This window comes from Cygnus olor, chromosome 1 (assembly GCF_009769625.2).
Source record: "Cygnus olor isolate bCygOlo1 chromosome 1, bCygOlo1.pri.v2, whole genome shotgun sequence".
NCBI lineage: Eukaryota > Metazoa > Chordata > Aves > Anseriformes > Anatidae > Cygnus > Cygnus olor.
Window position 1 is genome coordinate 91,573,961 of NC_049169.1, and position 19,512 is coordinate 91,593,472.

General features: G+C 38.7%; 1 protein-coding gene across 7 annotated transcripts in view; it reads left to right on the plus strand.

Annotated features, from left to right (window-relative positions):
* The first annotated feature begins 466 nt into the window (after positions 1-466).
* CBLB (Cbl proto-oncogene B) overlaps positions 467-19,512 on the plus strand; it is a 135,082-nt gene continuing 116,036 nt past the window's right edge. For 3 of the 7 annotated variants that reach the window (XM_040569307.1, XM_040569324.1, XM_040569334.1), the window contains exons 1-3: positions 467-932; positions 1,235-1,393; positions 10,528-10,778. In XM_040569307.1, coding sequence (XP_040425241.1) covers positions 1,247-1,393; positions 10,528-10,778 — 398 coding nt within the window. In that variant the 5' untranslated portion in view covers positions 467-932; positions 1,235-1,246. Of the gene's footprint in view, positions 933-1,234; positions 1,394-10,527; positions 10,779-19,512 lie in introns of those variants that run through there. The other 4 variants (XM_040569298.1, XM_040569315.1, XM_040569288.1 and 1 more) reach the window with 3 other exon arrangements.

A 19,512-nucleotide genomic window follows, 5' to 3' on the forward strand; every position in this document is an offset into this window, starting at 1 on the left:
GTACAAAAGGAACACAAGTTCCTGCTCTTTTCGGCCGCAAGATCCGAACCAAAACAAGCCTCAGGAGCGTGAAAGAGAGGCGCAGTGTGAAAGAAGCCCTAAAGGCAGCACGAAAGACCCCTGCGAGAGGGTGGCCGTGCGATGCCCCTCCAAGCCCCCCTCACCCCCTTCCCACCCCCCGACGGCCTCCAGCCGCCCCCTCAGGGACAGGACAGGAAGCTCCGTCCCCCTTCCCTCCACCTCGACCACTGGCCATTTCCCCCATCACTCCCAACCCCTCCCGGCTCCCGGCCGGCTTCACGCTCATTTGCCGCCTGCCACGTCAGGCAGAGGCGGAGCGGTGCGGAGCCGCCGCTGGCCCTGCCCCGCTCCCTCTGTCCGCGGCGGGCGTGCCGCGAGGGGAGGGGCGGCCATGTTGCGAGGGGAGGGGCGGCCATGTTGCGAGGGGAGGGGCGGCCGCCAGAACGCCGCGGGGCGGGGGAGGGAGCGGGAGCGGGGCCGCGGCCGCCAGCCTCACTTTGTAGGAGTGAGGGGCGAGCGCAGCCCGCCCGGGGCTGCGAGCCACGCTGCAGCACAGCCGCGCAGCGTCCCTCTGTCTCTCCGAGCCCGCATGTGCCCGCAGGACGCCGGCTCCCCTCGCGCCCCACACTCGGCTTCCCTGCGGGTCTGAGTCCCGCGGGGGCAGCGCCGCGATCGCGAGTGGCGGCGGCGGCGGCGGCGATCGGCGACAAGGGCCGGGGCGGCGCGGGATGCGCCCCGCCTGCCTCCTGGGGCGGTGAAGCCCGCTGCCGCCGCCGGAGGACGAGGAGGGAGGAAGGACAGCCTCGTCCGACGAGACGCCTCGGGTGGAGGGCGGGGGGCGCGGAGCGGCTGACCCCCCCCCACTTCTCGGCGGCTCCCCCTCGTTGTAGGGAGCCTCGCCGTGTTGCTCCGTACGTATCCTATCCGCCTGTCCGTCCGCCTGTCCGTCCGCTCGACTTCCTCCAGGGGCAGGTGCCTGGGGGGGACCCGGGGAGGAGGTAGGGGGGCTCCCCCCGAGCGCCCCTGGGTGCTGAGGTAGCGCCGGGCTCCCTCCTGCCGGCTTCAGCTCAGCCCAGGGGGGTGGCGAAAAGTTGAGCCCGGTGCTGGACGTGCCCTCGGGCTTGCCCTTCTGCCTCGCCTCGCGTTACCTCGGCGGTGGCTCCTTTCGGGGCACCTCGTGAGGGAGCCTCTGTCTGTCTGTCCCCGCGTCCAGCTCGGCTCCCCCATGGCCAACTCCCAGAACGGCCGCAACCCGCGCAAGGGACGGATCCTGGGCTTCATCGACGCCATCCAGGATGCTGTGGGCCCCCCCAAGCAGGCAGCCGCCGACCGGAGGACTGTGGAGAAGACCTGGAAGCTCATGGACAAAGTGGTGAGCGAAGAGGGGGGCTGCTCAAATAGCTACACATGGGGGGGACTGCATCATCCTGCAGCTTCACTAGCTATATGCTGTGCCCCTCGGGAAGCGAGGGGACTTGTGTTTTAGGTTATTCAAGCACCATTTGCCTGCCTTTATTTATTTTTTTCCCTGTGGCCTCTGGCTATGCTTTTTCTTTTTTTTTTAATCTTGGTTTGTGTCAGGAAAACAAATATGTGTGTTTGCCTTAGGCTATTGTTATTTTCAGATCCTTTAAAATGACTCAAACTTGAAAAGCTGAGCTGTCCTAATGAAAAACTGCTTAACTTAGTCGTGTAATCACACACTGTGTTTTTCGTGTTGGATCACATTGTTAGTCTGCAAACAAGACCTCTGAAGCATGAAACTTCAGCTAAGCTAATCGTCCTGTGAGACATGCTCATGATGGTAGCATAGATATGTTTGTGCTTTTAGGAATGTGCGTGGGGACTGGGGGATGTCACTCTTGTCAGTTTAGTAAACAGATTTGTACGCACACCTACCTTTTAAGCGTGTTCTGCATTTTAGTGAATTTTTACTACTTTTAATTTTCATTTTGAAACTAGATGTATACTGTACTGAAACTTATTTTTCAGGAAGTGGGAGTATAGTTTTCTAGAACTTCTCCTAGGTCTCTGGACCAGCCTGATAAATTTTATTTAGAATTATACAAGATGACAGATAGCTGTAGATTAGCTAGGAGAGTTTCTTACCAAGGGTAGGAATAGTCTGATTATAATATAACTGTTCGGGGGCACAGTTGCTCTGTTTTGCATGTGAGTGATACTTGACAGCTTCCTCTTGAAACTGCTGGAGAGTGAAGAACGCTACCTGTTAGCCTTGGGTCCGTATATAAAGAGTTATGACTTCTTAACTCAGTGATTCTCCATGAATTAGTGTAACCATTTGCTTTTCCTGTGGCTCTTGTACAACATGGATGTTTAACATGTCTTAAAGTTTGTCAGAAGTTACTCTGACGTACTGGAGATATTTAATTTAATGTAATGTGCCTTGACAAATGGTAATTTCAAAGTGTTTGATTGAGTCCTCATATGCTCTTCTTGTTGATGCTCCAAGAATTGCATTTGTATTTCTACCACAATTTCTGAGGATGATTATAAACTTAAAAACCAGCCTTCGTAGAAATGATATTGTATGAATCATCCGTCCCTGGGGGTATTTAAGGAAAGGTTGGATGTGGTACTTAGGGTCATGGTCTAGCGGGTGATATTAGCAGTAGGGAGACAGTTGGACCAGATGATCTTGAAGGCCTTTTCCAACCTTAATGATTCTCTGATCACAAAGATGACTTTATTGTCACAGAGACTTTGTTGACATTTCACTATTAGTGATCAGGATGCTGTAAGCAGTGAGTATCTTGTAATGAGAAGTGCAATGATAAACACTTGGAAGCAGGCACTGTTCTTCAGTAGAAGGAAGTTTTCAGGAAACCTGGAATCTGTTTTGTCATTGTTGAAACCACGTGGGCAATGTACAGCTTAATTTCTGCCCTGTGTCAGTCCATTTACAAGTCTATATGGTAAGATTGCCTCTGGTTTGTTTATATATCCACAGATACCAGCAAATCTTGGACTTGTGGATTGCTTTTACTCATCCGTTGTGGGATAACTTTATTTGTTGCTATTAAGACAGAGCATTGGAACAGCCAGTAAGGCCTGTTCTGTAGAATTCACTGGAAGGGCTGGACATTGTGCTGTGCTTTCTTTTTCATTTTACGGATAAGTGTCCTCAATTTGGATCTTTAATGTATCCTCTTTAAGCTGCTCTCAGTTAATCAAATTTAATTTCCAAATTATATTAAAGTATACCAGACAGGATGATGTCATAGTGTGAGAATGCCGTAGCTTTCTGTTTGAGTTTTTAGCATTTGGTACTTATAGTGAAAGGATGTTTGAACAAATTGAATATGTTGGCAAGCAAATTTAAGTCTCAGCCTTATGTGGCAGGAGACACAGGAAGGTCATTTTATCCTTTGCCTAAATCAAAACCAGGGATTAAAATCAGAAATAGAAACCTGCTTGATCGACTGTTGCTTCAAATCCCATTTCTGGACCATGTCCGATGACTGGTGTCTGTGGTGGTTCACTGATAAAATTAATACTTGGTGAAGGCGGTAGGCTACTCAAAGCCAGCGGGGTGCCACCCAAGGTAGGATTGTAGCTTTGAGGTCTGTTTTGCTAGCTGTAATAACAGTCATCATTCTGGTTTGTTCTTTACCAATAGTAGCTGTGATAACCATTGTTTTGCTGCAGTTAGGTAGCTAAAGTTTTCTGCCTTCTAAAGATGCGAGTGAAAGGGAGGATGGAAGCATGCAAAGCTATTACTTTGACCAAAGGGTGAAACAGGAGAGTTCTTAAAAGCTGGGAAAAGAGCTCAGTCTTTCCCAGTTTACCCTTCTTTCCTACCTGTACCTTTCTGTACCTTTCCTTTCTTGCTTTGTGCTTCTTTCCTCTGTTGGCAGGTGATATTACCTGTACGCATTACTTGTTTTCAACAGTAAAGGATTAACACCAAGGCTACAAATACCACTATTTTATAAGAACTATACAGAACTAGACAGGTTTTAAGGTGTATGCAAAAGCTCTGGCTACTTAAATACCATACAAACTTGTGTGTGCAGAACTGGTAATATGTCATGCCTTGAAATTGTTAAAGCTTCATGTTAGTGTTTGTTTTTCATGGGCTGATGCTTCTGCTGTAAGAACAAGCAGAAGGCTGCAGTTCCACTGAAGTTGGCTCTTTCAACTTCTGTTACCAGTTTAAAAAAAAAAAAAAAAATCAAGTGTGTAGATTTTGGGAGTTCTTTAGCAGGACAGAATATTGAGGTACTGCTCCTGGTTAGTGTCCTGTTAGTAAAGGCTGCTGTAAACAACATACTTGTGGGGAATAAAAAAAAAAAAATCCCCATGTTGTAAGTAATCAGTGAATTTGCTTTTCTTCTTTATACCTTCTACTTACATCTTCCTTTTATTCCTAATCCACTGGGATCTCTACTTTTTGAGGTTTACTGGTATGGCTTTTTACAATGAGTTTACAATGCTAACTGAGGGGCATCAACTGTTAGCATTTGATGTCCAGTTTCTCTGTTCTTTTTCTCATGGATAAGCTTTAGCTTAAGAACCAAAAATACGTTGTTTAATTCCTTTGCAATGCGAAGGATGATATTCCTCTTATGGTTTAGAAGGCTAGCCCTGCTTTCCAGTGCTAGCATTGTATATGCAAGTCAATCATACATCTTTGAACTTCTGGCAAGCCAATCACTATTTTTAAAAATGCTCTGTATTTTTGAAAGTTCATATCCTGTAAATAATATTCTTAACAAATAACTAAGTCTTCCTTTAAACTATGCATAAATTACGTGGGACGTTTTTTTTAAGATTCTAAACCTAATGATTTTAAAACCTAGAAGCTAGCTGTGCATTACTACTAGAAGATGATGGTTATCTTGGGAGCAACTTTGAGAGAAAATGTCTATTATATAAACATGGGTGTAGTTCAGTTAATTTGCTGCTCTGGCTATTTAGACTTGGCAGTACTTTTATGCACATTTTACTATGGTAGATTTTAAGCCAGTAAAATTGTGACATGTTCTGAACAGTTGTTTTGTTGTTGTTGTTTTAAATCAGAATATTATAGTAACTTTCACTTTTCAATACTCTTACACATTGGGTCTGAAAATAATTGTTTTCTACTCAGATTAACAGTTGTATAAACTGTTTGAGTGCTTTATCATAGCCCACCATTTTGTTTGACATAGTAAATGGGGATGGCAGTTTGATTAGCTATTTTAATAATTTTCTAAGAGCAAATTAGAGTGCGTCTCCAAAGCTCATCCTGTTGACTTGGTGAGTAAAAGATGTATTGCCTCTGTAACTACTAAGTTACAGTAGTAGTGTAGTTTTCTTTTACATTGACAGCATGCAAGTTTTCAGCAGCACCTAAATGAGTATACAGAGCACAGTTCAACAGCTTGAAACCCTGTGCTGATGGGTGATCCTTTGAAACACTTAATGCAATTGTTACATTAATATGCAATCTTGCAAGTTGCTTAAAAGTCATAGTTCCACAAAGGATCTAGGAAAGACAATTATCGGTCATAACCATGGTATTCTTCAGTGTATTACCTGGTTGAAGTTGATAGGAAGTTTTATATCTGCATAGAATGTTTGTGGAAAAGAATTTAAATGGAGAAATGGAAGCTTCTCACTTCCTAACAAAAGTATAAATGACCCTCCAAAGTCAGGTGTCCTTGGGTGTATGTAGCATCAGCATTGTAACTGCGTATTTCTCAGGTATGGAAACATATGGTGCAGTTGTGGTGTGGTAGCTGTTGAACAAGCACTTGCTGTTTTCTCAGCTGAAAAGTTTAGTGATTGGTCACTGCTAGTTATATTTTGATGAGAAGGCTTCTTTCAGAGGAACATTTCTGTGGGGAGAAAAAAAAAGTCATTGCAATTAATGTAATTTCTGGCAGAGGGCTATACAGTGAAGGAGCGTCATGCTCACATTTCATTCATTGTCCTGATTAGCACCTCCCTCATTACGTTTTTTGGAATTCACTGTCCGTAGCATCGTGTGTTGGGGTTTTCTGGAGAATTGTTACGGTGTTTTACTGTAGAGCTACTTTTATGCTGTGTTATTTCAAAATGTTCTTAATACTTTGACTTTTTTTGTATTGCATGGCATGGCAGAATATACTAGTTAGAGGTTTTCAAGGTATAATTTTGGAAGTCTGTGAGCACTGATGCTGCGATTGTTGTAGTCCATTCACTGCAGCTGAAAACAGTGTTTAGCGGATGTTGTACTCACTAGATGCTCTGTTGTAGCTGTGTTGCTTTCCTTGTATTGTCTTTGACCTGCGTTAGGTGTTTAAACAGATTGTGCTGGGGCTTGAACAAAAGTTCTTTTGTCTAACTAGTCCAGGGCCTTCAACTTCATTGTTTGCTATAAAAGTGAATAGAAGGTAGAGTTTTCTGTAAGAAATCAATCCTCTAAATACAAGTCCTATCCATTACTCATACCTGAAGATGCTATGGAACAATGCCTTATAACTTCAGTCAAATGTCTTCAAAATTTTAAGAGTAGTGGTGTTTCTTTTGTGTTTTTGGGAGGAAGAGAGTTTTGTTTTTTTTTTTCCCCATAGGGACTAGAGTAAGCTTGTCTGGAAGTTCTTGAGCTAAGTCTGTTACTGGTAGATCAGGATAATCCCCTAGTTACTCATAAACAGAATTGCACTCTGTTGTTTATGTGGTTCTGGAGTAAGACTTGGATTTACCCTGAGACAGTGGAAGAAGCTTAACCTTTCTCAGTTTACCTCAATGAGAGACATTTCTTAGTAACTTACTGATTGCTATTCATTTTTTAGATTGAGTGCTTGCGAAATATATACATGCTTACTTCCAGTCATAACAATACACAAATCACACAGTGATATGATTCATGTCCGCTGCTGAAGTGTTGGCGAGGACTGCTTTGTAAAATGTAGTATGGGGACTTTTATTTTTGTTTCTTTGTTTTGAATTCTGTTTTCTTTTGAAGAAAGGTATGTATGCCACTTCTGGTGGATTGGTAAATCTTTTGCGTCAGCAGTTGTCATTTCTTTTTGCTTGCTTATAATTGTGAACTGCTGTGGTACGTGTCAGGACATCCTGACTCTGGAAACCATATGGTTTACCAGCCATCTCTTTACAAACTTACTTCCTTTGGACTGAAACCTTGTGTGCTCTATAAAAGCCTTGTGCTACTTCAATGGACCACTAACTTTAACTACACATTAGCTTTTTTTTTTTTTCCTTTTCCTTCCACTGAGAATGCATACAACTAATTGAGTTGTCTTATAGACAAATTTTTGTACAACTTTCCTAAAGGCTTATTCGGGAGTTTAGGGTTCTAGTAATGTTCTGCATTTATCTCTGTAAATTGAGCAGAAGGTGAAGCCTGGTAAACCATGATGACCACAGGATCCTGTTGTGCTGTGTGTATGACTAATGTCACTGGACTGAAGAAGACTTTCTAGAACATCTGAAAGGGAAACTAATTCTTCATTTTAACTGAGTAGTCCTTTTGTATGGTTGAATGGACAGACTGTTGAAAACGCAACAACCAGCATAAGCGATTTGCTTATTCCTGTTTTAATATTTTTAATGGTAGTTCTAGTGTATACAAAACCATTCATATTCTGCTTGTTAATGCATCTCATTGAAAAGAAAGACTTCAGAAAGGGAGTTAATTCCTTGATCATGAGGTTTAAAAAAAGTGAGGATAAATAAGCAATTAAAAATGATTGCATCCTTCTCAGCTTGTAGGCTGTTCTCATTGCTGACTTTTTTTTCCTGAATAAATATTTTCCTCTTTTAAGCTGCTTTTTTCTACATTGTGCTGTTGCTCCAGAAAGTTGTAACACCTAATCAGGCGTATTGATTGATGGCACCTGTAGTTTGCTTTGGGAGAATGTCAATCTTTATCGATTCGTATTTTCACTAAATCACAGAGAACGCAGGTTCGCATGAAAAAGGTGTGCAATTTTCATAAAGCTTTCTCTGGAAAATTTTCACTTCTGTCTTTGGGATACCAGTTCTTCTTTTCTAACTCTTCTACAAAAAGAAACTTATGTCTCTGCATGTATGATTTTCAGATCTGTCTGCACAGGTGAAATTCTTTGCTTATGATTCTGAAATCTCCTTAAGCTGTCTGTCAGCTTAATTTCAGCATTAAAAAAAAAAGTATTTAATCTCCTTTTTAAGTCTCTCTTTTTAGTTCATTTCTTGATCTCTGGGGGTAACAGTACCATCCTGCCCTCATGCAGGCAGCCCATTCACTAGAACTGTTATTTTTAAAGTTGTATCTGATTCCTTCAGATTGAGATGTGATTCATGGACAAAGATAACGTTCTTTATCCATCCATTGTCCTAAAACTCTCATCCATTCAGCTTTCTTTTTCTGACCTTTAAAGAATGCCATCGTATCGAACCTATATTCGTTGAGAATGCTGCTCTGGGCATCTGCTAACCCACAATTTGCACTCTGTTGTCTTTTATTCTGCTAGCGTTTTCTTTATCATGTTAAATAGAAACAACTTATTTTCAAAGTCTCTTGCTGTTTTGCTCTTGCAGTTGTGGTTTGCAGCTCCAGACTTCATCAGCCACTCATGAGTTTACCAAACATCTTTATGCTTTACTTCTTTTTATTTCCTTCCAGCTTCCTCTCCATCTTAGGAGGAATTTCTTTATGACCCACTTAAATTATTCTAGAGTTTGCCTTGAAGCTTTTCTTTGCTGTTTTATCTGGGAATACTAAGGACCCACTAGCGCACTGAGCCACTCTTTAGCATGAACTGTTGCGTTTGTGTCCTCATATTTGCCTGTATCCATCTGCTGTCTTTCTGTTTCCTACTGAGATTAAATTTCTCTGTGGGAAGGACTGTCTGCTTTACAATACATCAAATGGGTTCCTGATCCATTACTTGATCTAGTATGTGAAAGAGTGATATAAATTATTGAAGTAACAATGGATCAGTAAAAGGAAGGGGGCTGTTGCAAAAGTCATGTTTTAAATACTTTCTTTGAATGGCATTAATGTTTCTATAGTACTTATGAGCTTGCACTGTTCTAATAATTGCTAGACTTTTTTTTAAACTTGTTAGTGCTTGACTTTCATCCACTCTCCTATCTCCACAGCCATGATCACAGTCCCCTAACTTTCCTTGAATGATGTGTTTTGTGTGTGTTTCATTCAGAGAAAGAAACAATTGTGTTTACTTTGCTGCTTGTCATGCATGAAGGTCTTAAGTCCGTAAATTTTTTAATTGTAGATCTAGAAACTGGGGGAGGGGTTAGCAATATAGCTTTGAGTTTACAGAGGGATGTATGTTATATGAAACAAGTTTTTTTTTTTTCCCCCTGGAAGTGCTCAAAACCATACACTTTTTTCAAGTTGATACATTAGTAGAAATAGGAGTCTGCTTTCGGCAGTATTAAGATGTTTTTATAGCCTCGTTAGTTACCTCAAAAGAATGTCAAAGTCACTAATATATACTGTGGCGATCCCCAAATGATACCTATAAAACTTTTATGCCACATGGACTTAATTTTTTCTAAGTGTTTGCATATGTACAGCTGCACACACATGTGCAGAATGTGTTTCTCTGCAGTGTGTTAGCTGAGCACTCAAAATCTGTTAGTTTTGATTCCTTTACTTTCTACTACAGAACATTACAAAACAAACTACCAGAGAGGGTAGGTAGCCAGGAGATAATGGCTTTAAATATGCTTATGTTCAGGAAACAAAAACAGTACCTTCTTCTCCCAGAAACATTTCCAGTGAAGACTAGCTTCAAATAAAGGTGTTCAATTCATCTGAAGCTTACTCTTTTAAGCAATATATATTATTCAATTGAATTTTGTGCCATTTAGGAAGATGCTCACTCCAAGTTCATGAAGATGTTATCTTCTAGTACAACCATAAAGTGGAAAACATTGAGTTTATAATATTTCATTTCCTAGTTCACAATATCTGTGAGTGGCTTAATTTCTGTCTGTCCTAGCGAACAGCTTTTGAACCTCTGGCCCCATTCAGATCCTCTTCATAGGTGTAACACTGTCAAACTTTACATTCCTATGGGTTTTAAAAAGTTACGTTATTGGAGAAAGAAGAGAGAGAATCATCTTTTGATGAAAATCTAAATTTTAAGGTCAGTTCTTAGTCGACACCAAAAATCCATGGGGAAATTCATCTGCAGCAAACAGACCTGTACAGAACTACTGCTCTTGGCATCACTTGCATACTGTGTTTTGATAATACTCTCCTTAGCACAGAGTGGACAGGCAAAGATGTTCTGACTTTAAAAGGAGACCCCCAAACTATGATAAGTAAGTGTGTTTGTTTTTTATAGATGTGGCAGGATTAAGTCAGATTTGACATCCTTTGACATTAGAGACTATGTTGGAATATTGTGGAATACAATTGAGATAGGATTTAATTCTTTGTGCCTGAAGGTTAGAGAAGTATGCTTGCAGAATTTTAAGATGTCACATCACTTTTTCCCCCAACATATTTCTTGTCTTTTAAAATTCACTTGTTTTTGCTTGTAGGTAAGACTGTGCCAAAACCCAAAGCTTCAACTCAAAAACAGCCCACCTTACATACTTGACATTTTACCAGACACTTATCAACATTTGCGACTTATACTGAGCAAATATGATGACAACCAAAAACTTGCACAACTCAGTGAGAATGAATATTTTAAAATCTACATTGACAGTCTCATGAAAAAATCGAAACGGGCTATAAGACTCTTCAAAGAAGGAAAGGAAAGAATGTACGAGGAGCAGTCACAGGACAGGTAAGTGAACTATTTAAATATAAGGTAGATTGTCTGGCCTGTCTATATTTTTAACAATGTTCTTCTGCAGCCATTGTGTTTTGACATTTTTAATTATTTAAAGAGCAGAAATATTTATTGTTTGGGTTTATTGACTCTGCAGGTCAAACAGTAATTTGCTGGATTTGTTCCACTGTGTGCTCTTATCTGTCACTTTGCGACCTTTAAAACCAAGAGCATTTCCTTCATAAAACATTCATTTCATTGTAATTACTTGTTTGCAGGGCCTTACAATACGTAGTTTTTCCTCTGGCAGAGAGCGAGTGACTGTTATCTGGTCTGAGCTTGACCTCCCTGTAGCCCGCTTGTTAAAACTGTGGAAGCCATGATGGATATTGACGTAGAGTTTTCCAGAGTGGTGAAATGGAACAAAATGATAATCACGTTTTTGAGATATTGTGTGATGTTAGCATGAGGTGATGATAATGTTAGTTTGGTGCTGAGAAGTCTTTTCAGAAACCTAATGGATTCCTGATTTGCAGTGATTCAATTTTAATAACCAGGATTAATGTCTACTTTGTGTACTGTTTTGGTGGTGAGTAAAGAGGCTTTCAAGATTTGGTATTACTACATAATACTTTAAAAATATTTTAAGAACTTTTGTGCAAAATCTGCTTTTTTGTTTTGGGAAGGGGTACAGCAGTTGTGTGGCAGTTAGTCAAATGGAAAACGTGACGCTGTTTGCAGTTTCCCCTTTTCAAAGGAGATAGGGAAGTCATGGAAGAGAAAATGGAGAGAAAAGGAATGGAGAATTGTATCTCTCTGCACCTGAGCTTACAGGCAGGGTTGCAGTATAGTTTTATAGCTGGTGAAAGTGGTGGTAGAAGCAATGGAATGTCTATATTGTTGTAAATGTCACTGCAGTCATGTTTGATTTATACGTAAGTTCCTTCCAGACCTTTAGGTATGATTATAGCTATTCAGTATACTGTGGTATTCTTCCTTATATGAATCTTGCTTAACATATAAGGAATTATTTTAAAAAGTATTTAAAGACTGCTCAGTTGTAAAGAGCAATTTGCCGAAGAGGAACAAAATGCACAGTTTGAACTATTTGATTGATGAGTATAGATCTTGATGGATGTTCTTTTGTGTTTGAATTCATAAGCAAGAAAAAGAATGCTTTCATTGTAGATGCGTTGTTACCAGAACTCCTGGAAGAATTGTTCAGTGCTGAGCCTATGGGGTCTTCCTTTAATAACCTATTTGTTGTATGTACAAAAGTCATTGTGTTTCAAAGGAAATAAGAACTTTTTATGGTGAGGGAAATTTGACATAAATGACTGCATTATGTAAACAGGTTTTATTTTGACTTCCCTATGGTGCATGAAACCCAGATTTACTTGTGGTTTTGCTTACAGTTAGCAATAAATTAAAACCAGTTTCAGTGTCACTTTTGCAAAAACAGTCTGCCATAGGCACTGTACAGTCATTCAAAACAGTGTCTCAGTAACTGTATCTAGTAGATAGAGTTGTTTTCTTCTTTCCAGTTTCCCACTTCAGTTTCTTCATAAGGGTAACAGTGGTGATTTAAGGATGTCTTTTGTGAAGCAAACAGTTTTTGAAGGTGGTACCGTTAGTTACTGTCACTCATTGGGTCCATTCATGGAAGGTGTTTGGAAAGGAGGGATTTTAAAACATAGTAACGGAGTGCAATGGTTCACAGTAACTTTCAGGCTCTTTGAATTTGTATTTCAGAAAGTGATATATTATTTTGTCTGACTGATAAGAGTTTGAAGCTCGAGGAAGGGAATATAATAGAAATGTGTCTTCCTTGCTAAAACAGTTAGATGCGCTTCCTCTACAAGCCGGATTCTGACACAGCAGTAGAAACAAAGGCTGGAATGTTTAAACAACAAAAACAAAAAATAACAGAAGCATTTTTCCAGCAGTTCATGCCTCATGCCCTTGTAAGTTACAGTGATCTGAAAAGTGTCACTTTCTTATCTACTGCTGATGTTTTCTCTGTACGCGTGTCCTAGTTTTAAGTTGAATCAAGGTATATTCATTTGCTGAGCCTTGTGACTAGGTTATCTGCTTCCTCTACTGTACTTTGACATACTTGATCATTTTAAATCTTGTAAGTTGGTAAAAGATACTGTCTTTTTTTTTTTTAGCTGCTTTGCTTCGAAATATGTTTTCATTAACCTAAGTTGGTTATCTGTTTACTTTATAATGCAAATGTAAGGGTAACCATTTAAGTAAGTGTTTTTCAAGATGTTTTTAAAATTGAAGTATAGTCAATTTAAAAAAACAAAACAAAACAAAAAAAAACAAACCAAAAGCCTCTCATAAATTGACACCTGACCAATTTTTGTGGTTTTCAGTCTCACTTTCCTGTTTTGTTTTCTGTTAATGTCTCTGTGGTTGCTGGATAAAATGGTCATCGTGGAGAAAAAAAAAAAAAAGGGGAAAAAAAAAAAAGGCTGCATTTGGAAACATTCTCTCAATATTCTTGATTGATATACTTTTAATCTACTAAGGTTATTGAATAATTTTTAATATAATAACTTATATATAATATAATATAATATATATAATATATATAATAGAATATAATATATATAATATATATAATATAATATATATAATATATAATATAATATATATAATATAATATATATAATATAATATAATAAATTTTAATAACTTCTGTGGTGATGGTACATTTAGGAACCAGCACCAATGTACATGTTATTTTATTTGCCTTATCCCTCATGACAGAAGTTAGTCTTTTGTGAAAGATTTATCATGAGATTTAGTTCTCAAAGGTGCTGTGGATAAAAAAAAAAAAAATAAAGGTAGTGTGCAGCTAGTTTACATACAAATGGCTAAAACTAAAGCTTACACTGAGGTATTAGAGGTGTTGCCTCTCTGTTCTGCGTTCCATGTCAAATACATATGATAGCCATTTGAGTGGTTGGTGCTATCTTTCTGTACTCTGTAGGATGAATCTTGCTAAGCAGAGGTAGTATGGTTTACTTTTTTTTTAATTTTTAAATGTATATGAATTGCATCTATCTTCTGGGTTTGATGTCTCATTTAAAATTACATCCTCTTGCTTAATGAGGTAAGAGATTGTATTCAATAAATTGTGTAAACTACAAGATGTAGTCTGCATAGAAGTTTTTCAATGTGTGAAGTAGTTTAAAGATTTTTGTCAGATTTTATTTCTTAAGATTATTAACACATAATTATTAAGATTATTGAATCAGGTACATCCACTTTTCTTAAAAGGCTTTTCTGTTTCTTTGAGGGTCTGTGTTTTTATTTTTTGTTTTTTTTTTCGTTTGTTTATTGGGAAGCAGACTAAGGCTGGAAGACATTATTTCTGTGAAGTCCAGGCTTCCATTTGTCTCCTGCATTTCAGAATTATACATCCAGAAAAAATAAAAAACTTTGTAGGCTGGCATTTTTTTCAGGCAAATGTTAGCCAGGTGCTGAAATCAGGCACATAAGTTACAATAATAATAGCGGAGGAATAAAGGGGCAATGGGGAGGTTACATTTGGATTCATTCAAGTTGCTAAACTTGGCTCTTCAGAGCTAACAAAACCCTTTCTCAGTAAGGGAGACCAATGTGAGCTTTCCTATTCTTACCTGTAAATTGTGTCCTTGTATGGATGCATCTCGAGATGGAACTTGTTCATTGTCTATTTTAATGTTGCCTGCATTCTGCTAAGTGTTCTTTAAGTGAGGACAAGAGGAAAAGTATATAGCCAATGTGTGTGCTGATTTTTATGAATCTATTAAATGCTGCTTGGTTCAAACAGAATTTGTTGGCTACTTGGTGTTAAGTGGCATTGCAGACGTGGAAGAGGACAATAATATGAAAGATGAATATTTCTCAAGTTGTGGGCAGGACAAAGATGAAAAGATTAGAAGAGCTGAGGTTAGTTTGGGAGTGAAATAGAAGGAGGAGTTGCACGTAGGGAAGACTCAGGGAAGTTCTTCAAGGTGATTGCAAAACCACTCCTGTTTCTGTATAAGTCTAAATTCCCTTGCTCATTTGGCTGTTTGGTATCCTGACTAAAATTGCATACTTCAGGATTTTATGTCTTGCTTCAGTATTTCGGTAGCACAGAGTATTTGCTTGTATTTGTATTATCTTATATTTGCTGTCTGCTTGGGAGGTCCTATACCTGTAGTTTATGTAATAGATCAGATTCTCCTTTTTTTGCTGTTCATGTTGCCCCTTGCCGTGTGAAGCTGTGAATCAGTAGCGTGTTTAGGAAGCACTCCATTTCTCTTCCTTCAGTCTGCATTGACAGCTGAGATCAGTTAAGGTTCTTGAATCAAGTTTCCTGAACAGGCATATCAAAGTACACAGCATTGTCAGGAAAGACCTTTCTACTGCTGAAACTTCTAGTCTTTTTCCCCCTTATTCTGAAAGTACAGGTTTGATAACAAGTTACAAAGGTAACCATCAGCGTGGCCTTCGGTTGTGTCAGCTGTAATACGATAACAGCCATTAATGTACTTTTGTCCCATGGTAAACGAGAGGTAGCTTACCCTTCTTCTCTGAATTGCCTCCTCTTGCACCACAAAGTTGCTGTTTTACTTATACGAAGTTAGGAAGCTCATCGCTTAGGTAGCCTCATAACTTGTTTGTATCTCCAGACAGAGGAGACTTTGTTGATTCAGAAAGGGATCAGGAAGGATGTGTTTTTAATTCAGGACAACTTTTTTTGGACAAGTTAAGATTCTTCTGGCTTATGGTTTTAGTATCTGACAAATAGAAGTACAGATTCAGAAAAGAGTGTTAATGGTTCTTTTCAAAGAGCCGGGTTTGACCATTGGTCAGCCTCACATAGATAACTTGGTAGCTGTTGCGTGATAACTATCATGAAGGTGGATTGGATTTGAAGTTGTGGTCTCGTGGTGAAAGCTGTTAACACCTGAGAATCACCTGGTCTGTCCCACTTCCTGTGCATTTTATTTATTTTTGATCTTTGGGGCATTCTGATGTGAATGCTCTGGCTTTAAGTACCATCAGTCTGTTGTCCAACATGATCTGTAAACCTCTCTACTGAAGCTGTATCAACATGTTTTAGAGATCTAGTATGTTGATAACTTTATTCTAATCCTGGTGAAGTAGAAGCAAAAGAATCTCTTGCTGGAGTCCTTTATTCTGTTGCATTTATGTACTTGTATTTTTCACATGGTCCCATCACTACATTTTTAGAAAAAGAAGCAGCCTTGCCTTTCCTTAAATGCCTTCTGGAGTGTTGGCTCATTGCTTAAACTCCTGTGCTGTCCCTTGAAAAAAGAGAACACGTTCAGTGTATAACCTATAATATGCTAGTTGACAATGGAACTTGCCTGTCAATGTATTGGAATAAAGAGGCTTCTTCTGACAAGAAAAAAGAGGGCATGAGTGATTGGATTAGGTTGCATGGGACAAGGAAATGCAATGATTGTTTTCTTTGAAAGCTTTTATGTTATGGTAAATTCTTTATTTCCCTTCTTCCCTCCCTACCTACTGTGATGTAAAACTAGATATAACCAAAACAGATTTAAGAAAACCTTTGGCATACCCGAACCTCATGAGTAATAGAGCTTCAGTGCAAATTTAGTGAAGCACAAGCCATTTGCTATTTTTGGTTTTAGTCTAAATTAAACAAGGAATGTGACTTACACAAACTGGCAGACAAAGAGACTCTTGTTGCAGAGGGCAGGTGAGAACACGGGGAGGTTACAAATGGTAGGGCAGTGTTATGACAGCTTGTTCTCAACATAAAAGCAAATAGGCTGGGTGACTCCAGTTGTTGTAAGGCAGTATTTCAATTTGTAAGTGTTTCTGATAATCTTCTTCTACTCGAGGGGGAGGGTATTACCACATAAGAACAAAAGAAGTATTAGTATCAAAAGAAGTATTAGTATCAAAATAACCTAAAGGCAACTATTTATTCAAATTCCAGAGGAAGGCAACGATTTTAAAAACACAGAAGATCCTATGCGAGGAAATAATGGTTTCTGAATTCTTAAAGTTGATTTAGATCCTTGATTCATATTGAGTTAGTGGAAGAGGGGTAATACATGCACTTCACTTTTCTTTTACGTTACTCTCTCATAAAATCAGATAGGTTTTTCTATTTTAGTGCAAGGTCTCGTTGGACATTTTTTTATGAGTAATATGGTGTCTGAGCAGAATTCAGCTGGTTGTGAGGGAATATATACAGTTTGATCTCCTCGTTCTATTCTGTATAATAATTTATACTTGTGAAAAATGTATAAGATAATACTGCCAAATTAAGATGCATTCACACCAACTGTGCAGAGGTGAAAGCTTTCAAAAAGCACAGACTTATGGGGAAATGATCCTCAGATCTTTCCATGTGTTAATATATTAATTTCCTTTGTGATAAAATTAATGACAGTTCTGCTGCTGGGACTACACAAGACATCTGATGCAGTGTCTCTGCTGACAGTTCTCTACATGGTCACACTTCAGCTCTATCAGGCAATATAAGATGAGAAAATTAGCAGGGAAGAATGGGTGGTTTTCTGAAAATATTGTAGTCTTGGTCAGGGAGGTCTGTGAATATTCAGTCTGATTTGCACGTGGGGATACTATTGTCTGTTCCCCCTTTGTAACAGCCCTTCAGGGAACTTTTCTGCGTGGTCTCTGCATGGTATAGCTGTACTTGTGAAGGCAGGCCATGGTTGCCAACTATAAATGGTGCTATGCTCTCAGGTGTGATAAAGCCAAGCTGATGTTATCAAGCAACTTGAGGATCTTCAGGAGTACTGACTCCTGAATTTACCTTGTATAAAGGAATGCTCCCATAACGGGCCTGAAGGGATCACTCTTGAATGTGTGGTTGATTTTTGGATTTGGTCTTTGCTTTTCTACATCAGAAGTATTTTATATTCAGTGATTTGATTTTAGAATGTCTCCAACGCTGACCTTCATGACGGCAGCTAGGCATATCATGTAAGAAGAAACAGAAAGCTTTTAGAAGTGTCATTTTTTCTTTTTTTTTTTTTTAAATGTGTCCAGATATGTAAGCATATCTAGCTGTAATTTCAGGTTACAAAAATAAATGCTTTCTTTTCACCATTTGTTCTTTTTACCTTGTTTTTCATTGAAAATTAGAAACATGAAAGAATAAAATCTGCTTTTATTCTGTAAACAAATGAAAGCCATTATTCCCAACTTCCTTTTCAAGTGGTACACTTGCTGGCTGTCTTTGAACATATAAGAAAGCCTGTTTATAAAAACAGACATGCTGTAGTGATAGTCCTGCTATCCAAAGAATGCTTGATCAAAAGTCAGGCTTGAACACATGCTTTCTATGCATCTAAACCTACAGTAGAGAAAGATTCATTAAGCTGTACAGAGAATGGAATATCCCTCATCCGAAAAGGAGTGAAATTACATGTTTTGTTATCACCAGTGAAGTTTGACTGAATTCAGAACAAAGGAGAGAATGAGCTATTGATGGAGATGATGTTGTATGGAAACACCCATTTCCATTTATTAAAATGTAACATGCAAGAAAGTGTAGAGAAGAGTACTTTGTTAATTTCCTTCATGTTTTAAAAATATTTTGTAATCATTTGACATAAGTTTCTCTTCTTCCTATTCTATTCTTTGCTTCAATATTAATCAAGGGAATTTACTTCAGTCATCTTAAAAATGGCACAAAAGAGTTAGTGTAATTGTTTAGTAAGTAGCATTCAGAGTATCTTCTGTACATGGGCTTTTTTATCAGTAGCTGCATGTTCTTGTTAACTTTGTCTTCAAAGATTCTATAATATTACTATATGCGCTAAAGTGAGAGTTTTTAATGTTATTTATTGACATTGGAAGGGTTTTTAATTCAAGAACTAGGTTTGCTGTCATCTGCACAAAACATTTGTGCTACTGGTAAGATTAATATGTTTGTGTTTTTTTTTTTTTAAATATCAGACACTTCTAAACAATATAAAAGCCTGTGTTCACTCTTCTCCTATTATCTGTTGGCTAACTTGTACTTGTTGAAAGAACTCAAACCTACATGCCTACTAGAAACCTACTAGAAAATCTGTGATTGCTCCCTAGTTTGCATAGCAGATTAGCCTATAAATATTCTAGCTTTGCCTACGCTGAGAATCAAGAACTGTATTAATAAGCTTAATTTACTTTTTTGTGTGTTTACACCAGGCCCCAGTGATACTTTAAAGGCTTTTGCTATTTTTTTGTCCATATCAAGTTGTTATTATTTTTTTTAAATCTGTATATCAGTAATATTCTTACCTCTATTTTTCATTAGTTAGTTATCATGTGACATTTTGGGCAATACTATATTGTTTAAGAATGACTGCATGATAAAAAATGTGCCTCTGTTGTTATAAGCTAAAGGGTATTAATGCAAGGCAAACAAACATTAGCATCTGTTTTCAAACTGTTCCAATGGAAAATTGTCCTTAGCCAAGAGAATATTCTGTGAACTCATCTCAGAGTTGATTCTAAGTCATGAATGGCTGTCATGGGAAGTATGAAAGGCAGGGTCAGTAATAAAATGTCCCTTACCTAGGAACATTTGTAAGAAGAATATTTAAAGTTTTTTTTTTTTAAACAGTCATTAATTGCTGAAGGCTTACAGCTGTATGCCCAAGAGCAGACTTTTAACTACTGTCTAGTGGGAGTATCTGTGAAGATGAAGAGAAACACCTTCAGATTTTTGCATGTCAATGTTTTAAATAGTTTA